The sequence below is a fragment of the Bactrocera neohumeralis genome, chromosome 2 (genome assembly GCF_024586455.1).
Source record: "Bactrocera neohumeralis isolate Rockhampton chromosome 2, APGP_CSIRO_Bneo_wtdbg2-racon-allhic-juicebox.fasta_v2, whole genome shotgun sequence".
Taxonomy (NCBI): domain Eukaryota; kingdom Metazoa; phylum Arthropoda; class Insecta; order Diptera; family Tephritidae; genus Bactrocera; species Bactrocera neohumeralis.
Genome location: NC_065919.1, coordinates 57,039,894 through 57,060,743, shown reverse-complemented (window position 1 = coordinate 57,060,743; position 20,850 = coordinate 57,039,894). Strand labels below are relative to the sequence as shown.

At 36.1% G+C, this 20,850-nt stretch overlaps 1 protein-coding gene across 4 annotated transcripts in view; it reads right to left on the bottom strand.

Moving 5' to 3' along the window:
• The window catches only part of LOC126751769 (aminopeptidase N), a 161,200-nt gene that overhangs the window by 79,644 nt on the left and 60,706 nt on the right, over positions 1-20,850 (bottom strand). For 2 of the 4 annotated variants that reach the window (XM_050462286.1, XM_050462287.1), the window contains exon 3: positions 19,353-19,388. The exons of 1 other annotated variant lie outside the window; for it this stretch is intronic. In XM_050462286.1, coding sequence (XP_050318243.1) covers positions 19,353-19,388 — 36 coding nt within the window. The remainder of the gene's footprint in view (positions 1-19,352; positions 19,389-20,850) is intronic. One more of the 4 variants, XM_050462288.1, reaches the window with a different exon arrangement.

The window sequence follows — 20,850 nt, the reverse complement described above, 5'->3', positions numbered from 1 at the left end:
CTACTCCATTCAGTCCGCGAATGAGCATAAAACAACAAAGTGCTGAGGTGAAGGCGAAATCGTTCGCATAGTCCTTAAAAGTGAGAGCGACAATTTTAAGTTGAAGCAAAAATAAAAGCACAGCAACAATGTTGCTTAGTCAGAGCGATGTGGGGAAAATGTAGAAACAACAAAAAAGCGCAAGAACTGACAATGAAACACTTAAAAATCATTCAATTTTCATGTGGCTTTTATGCTGCTTGTCTATATGTGTGTTTATATAGTTAAGTGTGCGTGTGTGTGTGTGAAAAGCGCCAGAAAAAGTTATTAGCGTGATTTTACTACATGCGGATGAAGTCATGGCGACTGACACACAATTCGACAATTCCGTTGCCAGCCGCTGCGGTGCCGCCGTCATGCGTTGCACTGACATTGAACTACTTTCGAGCAGCAGTAGTTGGCGCAACACACACACACACACATGCACACAACCTACGGTAAACACCTATGCGTTTATGTGTGTGTATATTTGTCAATTAGTGCTCATAATGCTTACATAATTCACGCCAGTGGCGCTAATAAACGTTATATTTCTGCTGTTATTGGCAGCCAAGTGCAAATTTACCGACTTAAATTAGCTTCTGTTAGACTCTGACGTCATTTAGTATTGGCTTAGAATATGCAGTTAGTGGTTGTAGTTTAATATATATACATATGTATTGTGGTACTGCAGAATTATCTCTTAAATATCACAACTGTAGTTAGTAAGATCTCTATATTGAGAGAAAAACCAACTATTATTTAGTTTCTTCTGAAATTTGGGTTTGAAGAAAGACTCCAATCATTGCTGTTGTCTTCACTTAATATGAAAAAACTACAAGAAGGGTACAAACCAAATATCCAAGTTTATTTACATACATACATATAAGTCATATATAAGGGGTTAAGGCCAATCAAACTTCAATTTGACTATTCCTTCGATCACTGCCTATAAATACATACTATACATATGTATATAGTAGGGTGTTTTTTTTGAACTATTAATTTTTTTCAATCCCGTCACCAAATTTTTTGGGAAATACCCTAAAAAAAGTTCCCTGAAAATTTTGGCACTTAATATTGACATTAAGAACTGGACCAAGGCCTGTAAAAATTTTCCATAGAAAATACATTACAATCGTGAGTTTTTATCTTTAAATTTCTACAGATCAGAGGTATTTTATGGCATCGCTTCGACTTTAGTCGCATATTTCTCAGAATTGTTCACTCTACAAAAAGGTCCAGTGCAACAAAGTCGTAACTCACACCAGCGAGGTAATACGAGGCTCTAAACCCGATTTTTCCAAGAATTTCGCATTTTTTTGTATATATCTCGTAAATTACAGGAGCTATAGAAAAAATGTTCATGACAAATTTGTAGGAAATTTTATTTGCTATAAAAAAGGTTCGAGGTCAAAATCGCTATTATTAATACTTCTCGAGATATTCGGTTTTTTAAGTAAGGCTTTATAGAATTTTTATAGATGGTATGTATTAAAAAGTCTATGAAAATTGCATACAGCCTTACTTAAAAAGCTGAATATCTCGAGAAGTATTAATGATAGCGATTTTGACCTTGGACCTTTTTTATAGCAAATAAAATTTCCTACAAATTTGTCATGTAAATTTTTTCTATAGCTCTTGTCATTTACGAGATAAATAAAAAATGCGAATTTCAAGGAAAAATCAGGTTTAGAGCCCCGTACTACCTTAAGAAGAAAATTTTTTCTCATCGCCACACACATTTTTAAGCAAATCCAACATTTTTAAAAATAGTTTTGACTATTATTAGAGAACATTAAATTCTGTAAAAGTACTTTGAATTTATTTATTTAAGAAATAAAATGCCTTTTATAAAAAAAATACAATTTTCTTATATTTTATTTGCGAAAAGAAGCAACCAGAAGTAATATTCTCTGCATTCACCAAAGGTTGTTAAAGTTCATCTCCTTGCGAGAAAATGTCGAAAAACTTGAGACTCTGAGCGATATTAAAAACTTGGATATGTTTTAATTCTCGATAAAGCAAAAAAAAAAAATTGCTTAAAAAAATATTGCTTCAATTGTTCTCTTCAAAAAAGCCCTCACCATCAAACCACAGCAAAGCCGGAGGCACGAAAAGCTTTTTTTGATACGAATTACGTTGTATATATGTATGTACATATACAATATTTGGTCAAAAAATGGTCAGCTTGCCAGGATTGCCTAAAACTTTTAGAGGATAGTGACATTGAATGGCCTCCAAGAAGTTGTGATGTAACACCATTAGACTATTTCCTGTGGGGTTATTTGGTTATTGGTCTTTAGCAATAAACCAGACTCTCTTCAAACTTTAGTAGTCAATATTAAACGTGTTATTTGTGACGACTTGATTTTGTGGAAAAAGTACTCGAAAATTGGATTCATGGTTCAGTCCTTGAGGCCATTTGAATGATGTTATATTCAAAGTATCATGATTATATCGATTGTACTTTACATTAAATAAAAAACATTTGAATTACCTTAACAATTAGTGTGCTTGTTTTCAACAGAAATCTTATCAGTTTTATTGGAGAAGCCGGTATTTTCAAAGAATTTTTTTTGAATCAACAATTTAATTACCGTTGCACGTGCGCCACACACTTACTTGGTTACTAGGAGATTAAACTGTTTATTTATTTTAGTTTTTTTTTTGTTGTAACACAAATGTTTAGCTTCGGCAAACACGAAAGTTATGTGCACTTCGTTCCAAAAAAAAAAAAACTAACTGAATTTTCAAAATATTTTCGCTTCGCCAAATTATTTGCGTTAAACGAAGCCAATGCTCAGGTGTTGGGGAGCGTGCGAGTCCAAGCAGCATTAGCTAGATGAGCGGTAAATGTGTTGTTTATTACATAATTGTGTGAGTAAAATTAAACAGACGAGTCTGCACGCGCTTTTCGACTTTTTCGAACAGCTGAAAAATCGCTTGCCACTTGTAGATCTTGTACAGATGTAATATATGTATGTACATATATATAAATATGCATACATATTTACAAAAACTATGTATGTATATGTATAATTATATATACATCTGTGTATATATACATTCGTTTTAGTATGAGTATGTCCGATCGTTCATCATTTAACACACAGAATTACTTACAATTATTTACATTTAATTACCGCCAAGAACAACAGCTAAATCTGTAGTTTCTTCTTTGTGACTTGCTGATTGTCGGTAATTTTTATGGTAATGAGCACTTCATATATACTGGTATATGCATATAAATATACATACATACATATATGTATAAGTACTCTGAGTACAGCACAACCTAATATATGTTCCATACATATGTACATATATGTATGTAAACAAACATAAAATCATCAAACTAATTTATTGTAATGTCAGCCAAGCAATTGAATTATGTGGCGGTGTAAAAACGTGCGTTGAACTTGAGTTAAAATTAATACCAAAATAAACAGTGGATGGAAAAATTTAATGGGCTTCGAAGTATAACTAATAGCGGTAATGCCACGAGGCAATGAAATATTTGAATTTTTGTTTTTGGTTTTTTTGTGAATTATTATACTTGTAGCTGAGTTGAAAAAAAAATCTGGTCTTACTTAAATTTAACTGTTTGTCTAACCTTGTTTCGGAGACTGATGTGTAGTGAAGCGAGAATAGAGTTGATGCAGAGGCATCTACAACTATCAGAGAAAACTTTTGAAGCACAAAAAATGAGCCTGAATTTGAGCTTCTCCGATTAAAATCAGAATTATTACCCTGAACAGGCTGTATTAAGTATGCCACGAAGTTTCTAATACTCCAAGAGAAACGTCGAAGTCCCTATAATATATACGAACTGCGTTGATTTAGCCATCAGCTTTTGAGATATCGATCTGAAATTGTGCCTTCCCCTGTAACTGTTAATTTGTCTGAACTGCTACTACAACACATAGCATATGGCCATAAGAATTGAACGATCAAACAAATCTCCTTGTATGGAATACTTTTTTATTTGACAAGATATCTTCATAAAATTTACCATGAACTATTGTCCGAAGCAGCGGTACAATGCCCGAAAAAATTGTTCTGATCGAACGACAATAGCATATATGTAGGTTAGGTTAGGTTAGATGGCTGATCATAGATCGCACGTGGACTAGATGTGGTCTTTTGTGAAGCCATTGAAAAGAGAACTTCCTTGTTCGGAATTAAAGATCGGCGAAACGCTTCGTAGCCAATACAAATTTGCAAAGGCGCTTAATTTCTACGCCCGCCAGTTCGGTGGGATGTCTGAAGGTATGCGTCCCCAAGTGTCTAAGTTTTGATATCCCAAAAGCGGAGCAGTCAAGAAGGAAGTGCTGGCTAGTTTCTACCGCATCTTCTTCCAAACAGCTTCTACATGCGGCGTTCAGTAGAACTCCCAGTCTTACAGCATGTATGCCAATAGGGCAGTGGCCCGTCAAGAGCCCCATCACTAACGAGAAGCTGGCCTTACTGAGGGCAAAGAGATCATAAGATCTCCTGCGATCTATATTGGGTCAGAAGGCTTTTGCGACCGCGCAGGTACCACTGCTGGCTCCGCGTTGACCATGCAGCCGCGAGGCCCAGCTATCCAGTAGTAGAGCACAAGAGGATGCGGGAGCACCGACCCGTCCCCATTCTACCGATAACGATTCTAGGGTGCCTTTCCTTGCTAGCTCATCAGCTTTGCAGTTACCTGCGATTCCGCTGTGGCCCGGCACCCATACAAGTCTTATAGTAAAAGCTCTAGCCGCCATACACTCTTCGACCAGCCCTGAACGCACCGTGAATGAGTTCAAGGCTAGTATCGCCGCTCTGCTATCTGAGTGAATGGTCACTTCTCTGAAGGTAGACACTCTCCAGAGGAGCAAATCTGCTGCCACCTTGATGGCTGCGACCTCCGCCTGTCAAAGCTTGTGAGGATATCCGCGTGTTCAGATACACGCTCCAATAGCATATAGCTGCCATACAAACTAGTCGATTAAAATCAGTATACAGATATCTTTTTAAGCCTTTATTCTGTGAGAAATGTACGTGTAATAGGTATTATAGCTTCGGTACAGCTAGAATTAACGAGTTTTCATGTTTTTTACTGTAATAATACTTTTTTAATACACTATATAAACTTTTAGAGTTTTTGGTTTATTAAATCCCGCTTAAATATAAGCCATGGGATTCCAATTTTCTCGAAGAGTCAGAATATTCCAGGAAAAATTAATTATTAAGGTTTAAATGAGGAGATATGCTCAACTTCAAACTTTTCTTACAGAACCACAGGCCTCTAAGTGCCTGAATCTGTCTTAACCCTATACAGCGCATCAATCTATTTTTTAAGAAACTATATTTGCTACTATGAGCAAAAATTTATTCATAATTTAAAAATTCTTAATTTATTCTTCAAAATCAATGTCGTCACCCACAAAGTTAGCTCCCTTGGCCCCAGTACATACACGTTTTTTCCAAACCTCGAAACAGTTGTTAACGTCAATTTTCGTACTAGCCTTTAATGCGCGTAGCGATTCAAGTTTAATATCTTCAATTGTCTCCAAACGGTTTCCCCTGCTTTGACGTGGTTTTTTCGGTTTCGGCTCACCCTTGCCACGATATTCGGCCGATTTGCCGTGTGGTTCCGGGTTGTAAGCATAGATCCAAGAATTGTAGTCAATAATAATACGTTTCATGACTCGTCCTGGTAATCGGAAAGCGTTATTTCACAGACGTTAACGCGGCGCTGTTTTTAGAAAAAAAATTAATGGTTTTGAAACCAATCGTGCTTTCTTAGGCCCAAATGATCTTTCAAAATGGTTTTCACTGATCCTTCCGATATTATAAACAATGCCAGTAAGATCTCTGACTGTTAATCATCGCTTCTCTGCCACCAAATGGTATTGCCTTTATTTTATTATCAGTTGATTTTGTTGGCCGTGCTGAGTGCGGTTCGTCGTCAGCGCGTTCTCGATTCTCTTTGAATAATTTGTACCAATCAAAAACACTTGCTCGCGACAAACATTAATCACTGAAAGCCTTTTCAACATTCTGAACGTTTTGGCACCAGAAATTTGATTCCGCACACAAAATTAAATGGATAATATCAAAATCTGGGTATTTATCTGATCCGTTCCGACCATTCGCGGTTAATAAAAAGAGTAGGATGAGAAATTAGTTCGATGGTTCTGAATTATAGTTCTGATTAGATTAGTTTACATATTGTTTAGCTCTTTTGAAGTCTGAAGTCCTTATTTTTAGAAATGTATCTACATATAGTATTTTGCAAAGAGGCTCGAGGTTTCTATGCTGTTTGTGACATCTAAAACAAGATCGGTTTTTGTGCAGAAATGCCGCATTCCGACTTTACTTTCTCAAAGAAAGTAAATCTTTTTTTTTTTGTTTTCTTATAAGCTTTCGACTCAGTTTGTACGTCTTAAGAGTAATTTCGAAAAATATTTATCCAAATTTCGAATACTAAAAGAATTTCTCGCAAGAAATACTAAATGTTTTCTAACTGTAGACAGCGGAAAAAATTATACTTAACGGAAGTATGAAAATAGAAATTTCACATTTGAATAGACGATTTTTGCAAAATACATACATACTTATCTCCATAACCACTCTCTTGTACAATAATTTCGAAAGCGCACGTGCAAAATATGTGCATACCAACCGCATTTGTACATTGCTTATAGCGCTCTTCCGCTTCGAGCGTGAATTATTTGCTGCTCGCGCAGTTGACAATGCCGTTTTTAATTGGTCTTGGCAGCCGCTGCAAAATTGCGGCTACTGCAGTTAGTTGTTGTTGCAGCTACTGTGCGACATGTGTTTTATGTGAGCAGAACACGTATGATGCATTACAACAACAACAAAAGCACACTTGAAGAATTAAAAAATGTGAGAGCGCTTCAAATGTATTGAAATCGCATCAATATTTATAAAACGCTGACAAATAAACTCAAAAAATTAAATAAATATTGAAATAAATGGCGTAGAACGCAAGGTTGTGCCAGAAGCTGTCATTACTGCTGACATTTCGCATATTTGACACAAATTCAATGCCGCCACAATGAGTGCGAATGCTACAAGAAATGTTTGCACTGATTCAGCAGCTTCAGCCAGCAACATTTGTGACGCGCTGCAACTTCTTTTTTTTTTTTTTTGTTTTTGCTTTGTTGCAACTTTGCTTGCTGTAATAGACGCTGCAACTTAATTTTGACAATCTTAAACACAATTACGACAGAATGCAGCGGCACGACAGTTGAAAACTTTGTTTTTGTACATTTTGAAGCAACAACAACACAATTGCAACTTTGCATTTTTGCTGTAATATACCGCTGCAAAAAATAAGTAAATAGGTAAATACTTTAAATTAATTAAGATATTAGACAATCAGCGCAAGTTTGTTTGTGTTCATTTTCTTGCGCTAATATTTTATTCACTGTCGTTCAAAAATAGGAGGTTTTTAGCGAGAACGACAAATTTGCATCAAAATTTAAGAACGTTGTTGTTGTTTCTTTCAGTGACCATGCATTGGCGCCCATCGGTCTAATTGACGAACGCCATTGTATAAAATGTATGACAACGCATTTGCATTGATTACGGTTGATTGCAATTGATTTGTTGTTTGCTGTTGTTGTTGTTGTTTGGCAAAAAAATGCTGAAAAGTTGCCAATAAAGTGTTAAATGTATTTTATGTATTTTGCATTTAAATATATTAGCTGTCTTCGATTCTCCACTCATTTGCGCGCTTACTCACTTTATTTGAGCTTTGCTCTCTTCTCAAATAATTTATGTGTGAAGGAAACAAAGAAGTTGCGCAAATGGATTTAAAACAGGAATTAATGTAAATATATCTTCTTGAAGTGGTGCAAATGCTTTTTGTTCTATTCTTCACTCACTAAACTCTGATGAATCGGAGACAAACACCTTTAAAAAGAAGAACCCCATCATATTGCTAAGAAAACTAGTTCGGAACTGTTGCAATCTAAGTCTGTGGAGAAAATTTTTGAAACACATAATGTTCGTTTCTGGAACAGATTTACACCTCAGTAGCAAAATTGACGTTATGAGTTTACAAGAGACAGGTTCTGCGAAAGAGTTATGGTCCAACAACGAAAACCGCAGTCGATGGAAAGATGAGTTGTGCGAGACGACATTACAACGACATTGACATAGTTTAGAGAATTCAGAGACAGCGGCTACGCTGGCTAGGTCACGTCGTCCGAATGGATAAAAAGAATCCACCTCTGAGAGTATTCGCCATTTACGACGACGTCAAGTCGCAAACGGTGACTAAGCCAATATTGACGGTCAAGAAGGTTTTACTATGTGTTTGGTAGTGGTGGCAGGGACCCAAAACTCTGAATTCGGACTGTACTGTTAAGGAGTTACGCTATGCGCCACTGGTTTCCGGAGACATCGTCCAAAAGCATGGGCAGTATGACAGACGAACGATTCATCTAAATTAAAAAAAAATCAAATTTCATCGGCTAGTAGATAAGTATAGGGCGTGATTAATCAAAAGGTTAAAAAAACTGATTTTTTGACAAAGTTGCAAGCAAACCAATATTTTAGTTCTAATTTGTACCACAAATTTGCCTTGAAAAAAAAGTAACAAAGGAAAAAAATATTCGACCAATCACGAAGCCATCTATTAAGAAGAACTGTGAAAAATTTCAATAAGCACGCTTCACTACTTTCTAAAATATCGTGACCACCGGCTTTGAAAATGATGTTTCGACCGGTCTAGTCTGACGGACCGTTTTAACAAAGGTTCTATCTCCTTCACATTTTATTGCTATTGCCCTGAAACTTTGGGAAATAAAAAAAAAACCATTTTTTGACTCAAAACCCATTTTTTGACGTAACCCCTTAACAACTGGACGGTCTGTAGATAGAAAACAGCGGTCAACTTTAGGCAGGAGAAGAAGAATTGTATTCCATCAAAGCAACGACAGGACAAACAGCGGTAGTGGTACACAACAAGCTCCGGGAGTTTGAGCTCCGGGATTATGGTGCGGATGTTCTTAGACATCTAAAGTCCGTACCAAGTGATAACTACCTACTCCTATCTATGACGAATGACTCGGATGAAAATAAATTATCCAAGTTTTTTTTTGCCAAATGGGGACGAGGGTTTCTCTGAGAGCGGCAAGAAAACTTAGTTTCTATAGCAGAATGGTAGTTTCACTTCTTGGTTTTATACAGAGTAACCCATATAACCGTTAAATATTAGTCATAAGAGAACTATAATAATTTTATTGAAATAATTTACTAATTTTTGGGAATAATTCAGATTATAGCGCCAAAAAGCTGGACAATTTTCGTGATTTAAATTAATAACTTGTAGTTTGAAGCGACCAGTGGTTGGTATGGTTAATAAGAATACAAATATAGATCACTGATTATCTGATTACTCTCCAATCACAGTTGTTGTGTCTTTAGTAGAATTTAACACAAAATATATATGCTCCATTTATCAAAAACAAAAACAATAGAAACACAGAAAAAATATTTCTTTAAATATTAACTTAGAGTACTCTAAACCTTTAATGTATTTACATATATTCTACAAATGAAATATGTATATTGTTAATAGTGCTATTTTCCACATTATTTTTTTATTTTCCTCCAAACAACGTGTCACTTATGTCGTTTGGCACGCCATCAGCTGACTAGCTAACAAGACATCAATCCATCAGCTGTCCGCACACGGTGCCCGGTCTCAATGTCCAACAGCCTCATTCGCATTAATGTCAATCTTATTCTATTTTTACTTCTCCTATTCCGCACGCTGTCTGTCTGGCTGTCAATTGTTGTGTCCCTACCTCTAACCGTCAGTATCGAATATCAGTTTTGCAATTTATATAGTGCCACCAGTTTAAGGTTAAGTGAACTTTGAACACGTTGCACAGTTCCACCGTAAAAAAGTGGAGGAAAGGCAACAAGCTAAGCGGCTTTGGATGGAGAGGAATATCGTTGGCCAACACGGGTGGTAAACTCTTCTGGAACTTGTAGGCAAATGTGTGTGATCCTTTTAAATCACACTTGCAGATGAAAATGTATCGCATTTGCATATGTGATAAGTGGTGTGCAGCCACATGTGGTTGCTTTGCATGAGTGTTTTTCAACTGTCTATCCAAGTGTCAGTAGAGATTAAAGTGAGAGTGCTCCAGAGCTTATGAAAGCATACTTAAGTGTACATATGTATGTATGTTTGAATGAATGCAATTTCTTTGTTGATTTGGAAGCAGCTTATAATTTTGCAAAATTTAATTGATTGACAATAGTTGTATAGGCTTTATGATATGGCGAAATGGGTGGATATATTACAGAAATGACAGTTAAAAGAAATATCAAATAGTTTTCAATCTAGAATCAGGTTTTCTGGAGTTTCCAATTCCCTGAAGCAGAACCGATATTTTGCGCAAGACCTTGTACCCATGTTTGAGCCTGAGGAGGCGGAGTTTGTCTCGGGGGAGGTTGATCATATCTCTAAAAACAACCCAACAGTGATAATACAAGGACCCCAGTGCCAGGATGAACTTAGAAAATACCCAACAGTGATAATACAAGAGTCGATATAATACTGAAATCCAAAATCACGAGAGCATCATTAGATCTCTAGTACGCTGGTATTTGTTCAGAAGTTTCTGCAACCCGAGTTCTTCCAGTTAATAATAACTTCTAAATGCTCCGTAGTATGTCGTTATTGTCACAAAAGTCATACAGCTTATTATGCCAAACATCATTCTTAGTCCTGAGTTCGTCTCAATTTTGTTTTCAATACACAGACGATAGATCGATGTCATGTTTTTGTAGTCACATTCGCCAGCTGCTATACCAAGAAGTTTGAGAAGTTATATCTAAAGTTTCCGAGAGCATTGAGTTTACGTAATCGATACGTATCCAGCAGCCGTTCCGGAAAATGTTTGAGCAATCTGTATTCTAAGAGCACTCATCAGCAAATCGGTATAAGGGAACTTTGTGACGACTTTTCAAGCTCCTTGCTTACAGCTGCAAACGAAACCATTGGTTTTCGGCAAAGGCAAAATAACAGCTGTTACGATGAGGAGTGCTATGTTGCAGTGGAGAGGAAACAGACTACCTACCTCGCAACGTTACAATCGACCACAACACGTGTGGAATGTGACAGGTACCGAGAGTTTAAGAGGGAAGCGAGACGCATTTGCAGAGAAAAAAAGAGAGAGGTCGAAATGCGTTAGTACGAAGAGCTTGACAAGTTTGCCGTTAGTGGTAACGCTCGAAAATTCTGCGAAAAGATACGGCGACTAATAGAAGGTTTCGAAACCGCAGGTTATTCTTGTAGAACCCCCCAGAGGTGATCCAGTGACTGATGCCCAGAGCATACTGAAATTATGGAGAGAGAGTTCTACAACCTGCTGAATGGCAGTGAAAGCATAACACCAGAAGATAGTGAGCCCGATCCCTAAATCGTTGACGGTGAGCGGATGCTCCATTGCCCGATCATGAAGTAGTTCGAATAGCAATTACCCGTCTGAAGAACAACAATGAGGCGGGGAGCGGTGGATTACCGGCCGAGCTATTCAAATACGGCGGCGAAGAACTGATAAGGAGCATGCATCAGCTTCTTTGTAGAATATGGTCGAAGGAAAGCATGGCAAAATTTAATCTCTTTCACACAAAAAAGTCCAAATTTTTGTCCTTTTTGCACTGACTGCAGCTGTCGTTTACAATGCCCCATTTTCTGGTACAGTAGTACAGTTTTTTGATACAGTAATATTTCAAAGATATTTTTTGCTAAAAAAAAAAAACGGTTTTCACATTCACTGTGCTGAACTTCCACTAGCAGCTTAGCACAGGAGTGGAAAAATTCTCTTTATTCAGAGTCTTAAGTGATTTCTCACTTCGTTTACATGAAGACATAGTATGTACACATTCACAAGAAACTGGTTTCCAACAAATAAGCATACATACAGACGTCTCCATCTAAAAAGTAGACTCCTTATGAAATATAAGTTTATTAAGAAGCTTAAAAGTCGAAAACACAACAACAGCGCTTCCTGCGTGACTTTCAACCGAAACGTGATCCATATGAAAATATACACAACATACATCCATAGATACATATGTATGTGTGTGAAGTTTCACAACAAAGCCATAAGCACACCGAAAAAGGGGCATCCTTGAAAGACAGCATAAAAACAGCGCCACAGACTGACGCGTCTCGCAAAAATATCGTATGAACTTTGTCGGCGATGACATCAGCCGTCTGCAATGCGCTCCACCGGAGAGCTGCAACAGGGCAACATCACACGGAATTGCCACAATTGAGACTTGCCAAAAATGCCGACCAAAAAACCATTAATTAAAATGTGACAGAAATACAACGCCACCAACAAAAATAGTTGCAATAAAAAAATATCACCGAAATAAGTTCAATGCGCAAATTCCGAGAAGGGCACACAGGCAGCTGGGAATAACAATCAACTGAATTCGAAGAGATTTTAAGCTACTTAAGCCGTGAACTACAATTGTCGACGGCACATTTTCAATTTACTGCCACACATATAACACATACAGTTATTACATATTTACAAATATGTATGTATGTATGTATGGATTTGAGACTTATAGGAACATTCGTTTGCATAGCAATGGCCGCTGTCAATAGCAAAGTTCAGTACTTCATACATACATACATACATATGTCTGTATGTATGTGCGCGTTTTTCTTTTTTCGCAGCTCATCCTCGTTCACTTGACTCTGCTTCAGTGCATTTTAGATGCAAATTCACCGTGAACATGACATCATTTCTTCGTTAGTTCTGTTGCCGCAAAAGTGCATACAACGAAGAAGACACACATTGGTACACGTATATTTGGCGCACACTGTGCCGGTGACCCAAAAACCGCTGTCAACTGTCATAGTCGTAATTTCTGGCAAGGAATGAGAGAGGCACAAAAATAACGAAAGTCACAATTCGTTGGCCAATGCAATGAGTAAGCAAATAAACAAGTCTATGGATAAATACTTAAGTAAGCACTTGAGTAAATTTAGTGGCAAATAAGTACCTGCAACCCGAATTATTAATAATTTACTGGCATACAATTGCATATCGTAACCCGTCGAGTGTTAGTGGTGCATATGAGAAACATAAATAAAATTGTCCCATGGTTTATAATATAATACTTATAATGGGTCTTCCAGTTATTAAGAAACTTAAAAGTTCTGTTTAATTTAATGGGGATGTTTATTATTATTGGAAGGAACATTCTTTGGCATTTATTTTTTGAAGATTATCTCTTTCAAATGTTGGCGCGGCTACGTCTCAGATGGGCCATCCATTGAATTCGAATTTCGATGACTCCTTTGAGCGTCTCCACTGGTGAATGGCGAATGACATGAGTGGCGTTTTACTCCAGGGCCTGAATTGAAGCGGGACTGTCCGCATAGGCTTTAGACTTTTCATATCCCCGATGACGTCACACGATCTTCGTGGCCAATGGACCGACCCAAAACGTGAAATTTGACTCGAAAACGTCGGATCTTCTTGGAACTTTTCAAGAGCCCAGAGAGTGAAGCGATGTCGCTTGGGAAGGTTGAGCGACTTCAGTTCTTTCACAAGCTCTATTTTGTACGCTTTCAATTTAAGATCTCGACGCGAAATGCTTCAAGTCGTTCAAACGTCAGTCCGAGTTTTTGCAAACGGCGCCGAATCGACTCTCCAGCGTGTTCGTGTACACTCTCAACTACGGCTGCTATATTTTCTTCACTGCGTGCTAGACGTGATCTATTCGGTCGAATATTATCCAATAAAGAATGCTGGGTCTCAAGATGGGCGATGGTATTGCGAATAGTACACTCAGTAGGCCGATTATGTTGATCATAAGATGAACGTTGTAAACGTTCAGGCGTAAGTCCATCCATCATGAAATGCCAAACAATGTTCAACAAAAATAAAATGACAGCTTGACACGACTCACGCGTGATCTGTCAAAAAACGGCTATTGAAAAAAGTACCTCTACTTTGATCACCTGTTAGATCTCAATTTATATAATAGCTAAAATGTATAAATCTTGCTTCCGTATATTCCGACTCCGTTTTTTTGTACAAACTGACCTTATAACCATCTCAATTTATCGGAGACTACGGTATAACAGCAACTTTTATTATTATTTAGAATTAGTGGCAAGTGCTTTAGGGCAATCTTCGCTTTTGGAAGTAACGTGTGTTTGTTTAGACGTGTAGTTTTCAATGTAGCAATATTTCTTTACGAAGTTAGTAGTTTTGACAGCTGTCACTTAATAGTTTGCCATTTCATGGAGAGAATGTTGATATGGATATTCCATGGTTCTAACAAGACGACACTAGATCCATTTATCGAAAGAAATTTTGGTGAGAAGATTATTTTACATTGTGGGTCTATGATATGACGTCCAATATCATGCGATTTAACACCGCTAGACTATTTTTTGTGTCGCTTGTCTACGCGAATAAATCCGAGATGGTTGAAACCATGGGAGGGAATAATCGGCGCATTATTGCTTACATACGGCCCCAATTGCTGCAAAAAGTGGTTGAAAATTGGGCCTCTCGGCTGGAATTTATTCGAGCCAGCTGCGGGAGTCACTTGGCCTCAATCGTTTTTGAAACATAATGGCAAACCCTTATCTTTATAATAAATAATGCTTAGCCATAACATTAAATTGTATGCATTTTATTCCTTCTTGAAATATGTCTAAGAAACATCCATTATTTAAAGTAGTTGATAGAAATTCTCTAGTGAAATTTTGACTTCTTACATTTCAAACAATGTTTGATTCCAAAAATATCAGTATTTTACTACATTTGTATCTTTCTTTAATGACGTCACAAGTTTGACTATTATTATTGAACGCAATGTTTAATTAATTAATTAATGTAAATACTTATTAACACGTAATTATTTGCAATAAAAATTTTATCGCGAGTTTATCGCCTCTAAAATAATTTTCCCTTAAACAATCACTAATAAAGTTGGTTTAGGAAAGTGTGTTTAATGGTTTTATTATTAAATGACAATGTAATTGCTTGTGGTTAATAATATAATTACAATGCAATGTTAATAAATACATTACAGCTTCAATTGTTAATATCTGCTGCGGGTGTTCACCGTTTTTTATTGTCATTATAAAAAGTTAAATGAATTGCTACGAATTAGTAGAGGTTAGAGGTAAACGACTGACGCCACCACTGTCGGAATATTAATACGAGTTAGGTGATTGAGTGAGCACGATAGATGTAATGAGCACACCCAAGTCTTGCTAAAGTGACGTCACTGAACAGCTGATGCTATTAAATTTTATGAGAGTATTGATAAAATGTCAAATGTTTGTATATATCTGAATGTTACAATAAATTTTCTTGTTCTTTTATTTTCTCTTTCAATTTTTCGAATAAGGACGTGTTCAATTCTTTAGTCTCTTGAATTTTTTTAAATTTTTAGGTTATTTTGAATAATTATTTTTATCCTTAACAGCCAGTACAGCGAATGCTACATATATGAGAATGCTTGAAAAAATCGAAGTTTTTGTGCAATAATGAATTCAAATATTGTTTATATTTAAAGTATCCATTATATATTGTGACAAAAAGTACCTAGAAATTGTAAATAAAACGCAGAATATTTAATTATTCATCAATATTTATTTTGTCGACTTCAAAGTATTCCCCACCAGATGTAATGCACTTATGCCAATGATTTTTCTAGTCCTCGAAACACTTTCCATAAGCACTTCTTGGGATCGCCTTCATCTCTTTTCTTTGTTTTATCTCTTCAATCGACTGAAAACGGATTCCATTCCGATGATTTTTGACTTGTTTGCTTGTCAAACTTATAAACCCATGTCTCAATGAGTGTGCTACCTGTTTACGGTACTCTTTTTGAAACAAAAAATCAGCTTAATCGGGATGAGTCGGGCAATGACGCGTTTCATACCCAAATTATCCACCAAAATCATTCGAACGGACTCGTCAAGGATATCGAGCTCTCTAGACAGCTCTCTAATACTTGCTTGAAGATTTTAATATTTTCATCAGTTGAAGAGATCGAAGGTTGTCCAGAAGGAGGCATGCCTTCAACGATCTCTCATTGAAAGGCTTTGTGCCACTCGTAGTACTGTGTTTTTAATAAAACTGAATCACCGTAAGCCCTTTCCAACATTCGCAACGATTCCGCTCACGAAATTTGGTTATAAATACAAAATTTTGGACAAATTCTTCGATATTTTTAAGCATTATTAAAATTGGAACGCACTACTGAGTTGTACCGACTAAAGCAGCTGTTGTAAGCAAAAACTGGTTGGCAGATCGCGCTCATATTTGAAAAAAAAATCAGTATGGTTATGAGGACAGTCCAACCAACTTATCAAAAAATCATTCGAACGGACTTTTTTAAATAACATTTACCTGACGAACATAAATTACAATTTCCGAGTACTCCTTTGTCACAATATATAAGTATTAGGATTTGGAACTTCACAAAACGTTTTCCACTTGTCGAACCTAGCAATTTTCTCACAAATTTTTAGACTTGAAGAAGTCACCAACATATCGACTAGTTCACTAATCACATTCCTTGCAATACTGTTAGCCTATATAAGGAATATTCATGCGGATTGGTTTACTTACAACTTTTACGACGATATATTTACCTACTGAATATCCGAGGACTGAATTTTTTTTCGGTATTGGAATAAGTAAACTCTTATTTATCCTACCTTGAAATTCTCGAGGTGGTCAAGTAACTAGAGTGTTATTATTTTTAATTTGATTACACAATCATTTACGAAGAGAATAACGTCTAAGACCCGTTCCCAAGACTGTCTTGTCTAAGTAACCGGAACGTACTTGGATTTTTATCCAGCCAAGGACTGTCAACTCGGCACTATGCCTCGAAATTACCTCAAGAATGTTTTCTGCCGCTACAACAACAACAACAGGAGGATAACTCCGGCGCCAAAGTTCTCAAAAAATAGTTCCGATAACTCATCGTAGAGATAGAAAATCGTCACTAATAAGTAGTACATCTCGACACATTAGATTAGAAACGAAAGAGTTTTGCATAACTGGTCCAGCAGTTAACTCAGTGGAAAATAAAGGGCAACAAAATGAGAACCTAGATAAGTCTTTCTGCCAAATTGAATTGCCTTGGCTCACAGCAGCGAATTCTTCACTCGAATTGAATAATCTTCAATTGTGTATTACATAATGCGTGATTTTATAAAATATTCTCAGGCTCATTTATCGAATACATATCTACTTGTACATAAATATGTAAATTATTGAACTTTTATTTCTTTTCAAATTTTTTCCAATTTCCTGCCGATATAATAAAGTTTTAATAAACTCTTTGGCTACACATAAAGAGCATATAAATTGAACGTTTAATTTACAACAAGCCCTTGAAAACGAAATAAACAACATTATTAATACAATGAACCCACCCAACTTAAATAACCACTCAGCAGACAGACAAATTTACTAAAACACAAATATCAAGACATTAAATAGAAGATAGTAAAATGAATTGGAAAAGAATAATAAAAAAAAAAGCATATTGATGTTATGCGAACACTTCTCTCCGCCTCTAGAACAATTGAGGAGCAGAACTACAGAATTATAAACAATGCAGTTCAGAAGTTCTTGTGGAGGCTTACCTACTTGTGTCACCTCCAGCGGGGGCGAGAGGAGCGTTGATAAAATGTGAACTACAGCGTAAAATCGACCGCCCAAAGCGCATTCATTGCATTCGAAAGCAGTTGTAGTCGCAACAAAGCGCGCTGCCCGAGACAGTAAGTGGGCGTTGAAGGTGTAGTGTGGCATGCCACGTGCGCAACAATACAAAAGTTACAGTGTTTTTCCAGACTTTTTCTGTTGTGGTTTCTATTGTAAGTTGATGCTGATATTTGAGCTAAGGAAAAAATTTATTTTCAATGAGATGGTAGACAACGTCTACGGCAACGCCTATGTCACCAGGCAGAGTGGCACTGACAGATAATATAGTGTTTGGCGCTTCAAATGAAATTCATGCGATCCGCAGAAGAAAATTAAGCGATTCTTGTTTCCTTTGACAGGTCATTAGTTTTTATAGCTGTCAACTGGGGTAATTTACGAGTGGAGCGCTAGGAGTGAGTTTTTAGGTGCGCTTTTGTATGGGTACTCTGTGGAAGGATGATGTTGGGATATGGAAAAATTGTAAATAGTTTAAGTTATATAAAAATGTATATAAAAAAGAGATGTGTATATCGTTTTTGCAATATGTTTCGCAAAGTGATTAAGTTTTGTTTTGTTTTTGCTTTTAATAAAAAGGATTTTGCATTTGTGGAATCCTGCAAAGAATCATTGTTTTGTCAAAATATGTTCAATGGTAAATAACTAGAATAATTCTCAAACTATTCTCTCAAGAGGAAAGTTCTCTGATCGCCATTCACTTGGGAGTGGCCAGAAACGATTATTTTACATATGGCTCAAGCAGCTCACGACCACCGGTCTTTGACCAAGTATTCTCAGGGTAGCCAAAGAACATCCGTTTGAAGGCGAGCTAAAGTAAGAAGGCGAAACATCCCCTACACAGTGTTGTGCGCTGAGTTTGGGACCCGCCACGTAAATAACGCCCTTAATGAACAGTCAAAAACAGCCTCGGATGAGAGACACCCCTTTTAATGACGACCGTGGCAAATGAAAGAAGGATAAACAACTATACTGTTCCGAAATTTCGGTAGACAAAAGTACGTGAAAATTATATAAATCTATACCCCACAACAGTTGTATTAGAATTCGATTTAAGAATTAATCTATTTTCGTTTTAGGAACCACGTTTTATTTGAGATCGATACGTTTCTCTATTGGTTCCTCCTTCTTCTTCTCTCGTATTATTTCTCTATTCGCATTTATCTATGCCCTTTTTTTGAATGTCAAGATAGTTTCCCCATACAGAGAGCTATGGATGCTTAGGTTCAGAAAATACCTTCAGTGTTCTGGGATGCTGGTAATCGAAATCGATGGTGCAGAGCTTAACATACTTATCTGCTCATAAATATTGAAGGAAGATAGTATGTTTCAAAAAATTAATAGGAATCGAACTATGAATTCCAGTATACACTGCCTTTGGGCTCATGCTATATTCAAAAATCTAATCGAAATACGAGTAAATGGAGAAATATCAAAATAAAAAAAATTCTTCCAATGAGAAGATCTTAGACTTTTTAAAATATTTCTTAAAAAAAATTCAAATCGTATTTGTAGTAAAATACCATATCCTTTGAATAAAAATCGTTTTGTGTTTTTATAACAAACAAAAGTTATGGTGATTTTAATTACCTGGACTCTCCACTCCCATTATTGCATCGGAATCTTCTATGCAGAGTTGCAATGAAGAAATGCAAATGTTAGTAAATGTACAGGCATGGAAAGTAAGCAAATATTATGTGGATTAGTATTTAGTATTAATGTAAAATGCATGCTAATAATTATTATTTAAATATTCACACACACACATAACTGCATGCAATTAATTGATTCTAGTATACAACTAATTTTAATTTGATGAAGATATATGAAATTACAAAAATAAAATAAATGGTAATAATCCTGAAGTGGTCTCTATGGATGATTAATGAACCAGTTGTCAAACACGATTTACAGGAACGTCAGAATGATTATTATTTTTTTTTAATTTTGAATGCGATTCTGATATTATTAGTTACCGAAGGTTAAAAGCTAATTTCCAATCCTTATAATGGTAACTAACAGTTAACTGAGGTTTTGAGGAAGAAAAGGAAATTAACTTTATGCGAAGATAAGAATTACTGTTTCATTGCAGCACCTTTGCGATCTAACTAATCTGATAAACCTACTAAATATTGTGCCTCCTACCTTTTAGTGTTCTTCATTCTTCCATTTACTGGACTATAAGAATATCAAGGAACTTATGATGATAGAAAAATTAAGTTTTATTTATTACGAAATTCCGGCTCATAACTGTAAGTGATACTCAAAACTAGACTAATTTTTTTTCTCTTGGAAAATATCTTCAACTAATTATATCCTGCAAACTCTAAAAAGCAATTCCACCTCATTTTCGTAAACTCACATAGATAATGTTCCATCAGCTTGTCTTCTGCAGAACATGTTCTATACTCCAACTATTCTTAACCCTTAGAAGTGAAACTACTGTAGTAAGTTTCCTTCTTCTACAAGTATAGAACATAATTCAGATTTTCTTAGCTGTAACTTTTTTAACTAAGAATATAATGAATGGTTTGGTTGTTGTTCCCAAGATTTTGGAGTGGCTCTATGAACTATGAGTATGAATGTGGTGTTGAGTGTTTCGAACCACTGAAAAAAAAGTTAAACCGTTTACCAATTTACGATTCCAAATTCAAGATATCGATTAATTCAATATCAAATTACTTTTAGAGGTTAGGTGTAGTCAAAATTAACAAAAAAAATCTTGATGATCATAGAAATATTCTCTGAAAATTTGCAGTAAATTCGACAAATACTTTTTGAGTTATTCGATAAATAACAAAGCGTTCTCGGTCACTTTGGAACGTTTGTGTAAAACTTCAAAGCGTTTTTCTTAAAATTCTGCTTTTGTTGAACTTGGGACTCTACAGCACGAAAGCCGCTCGGGGATTTCAATAAAACTTAAACATTTATACATGGAAAACGAGTGCCTGATTGAAGACTATATAAACAAATAACGTTCGGGTTTTTACCGAAAAGCTGGAAATTTTTTCCTGAGGCCGCCATTCTATTATTTAATAAAAGTAATTTTTTTTATCCGATTGATTTTAGAAAAATGTCCATAAATTAG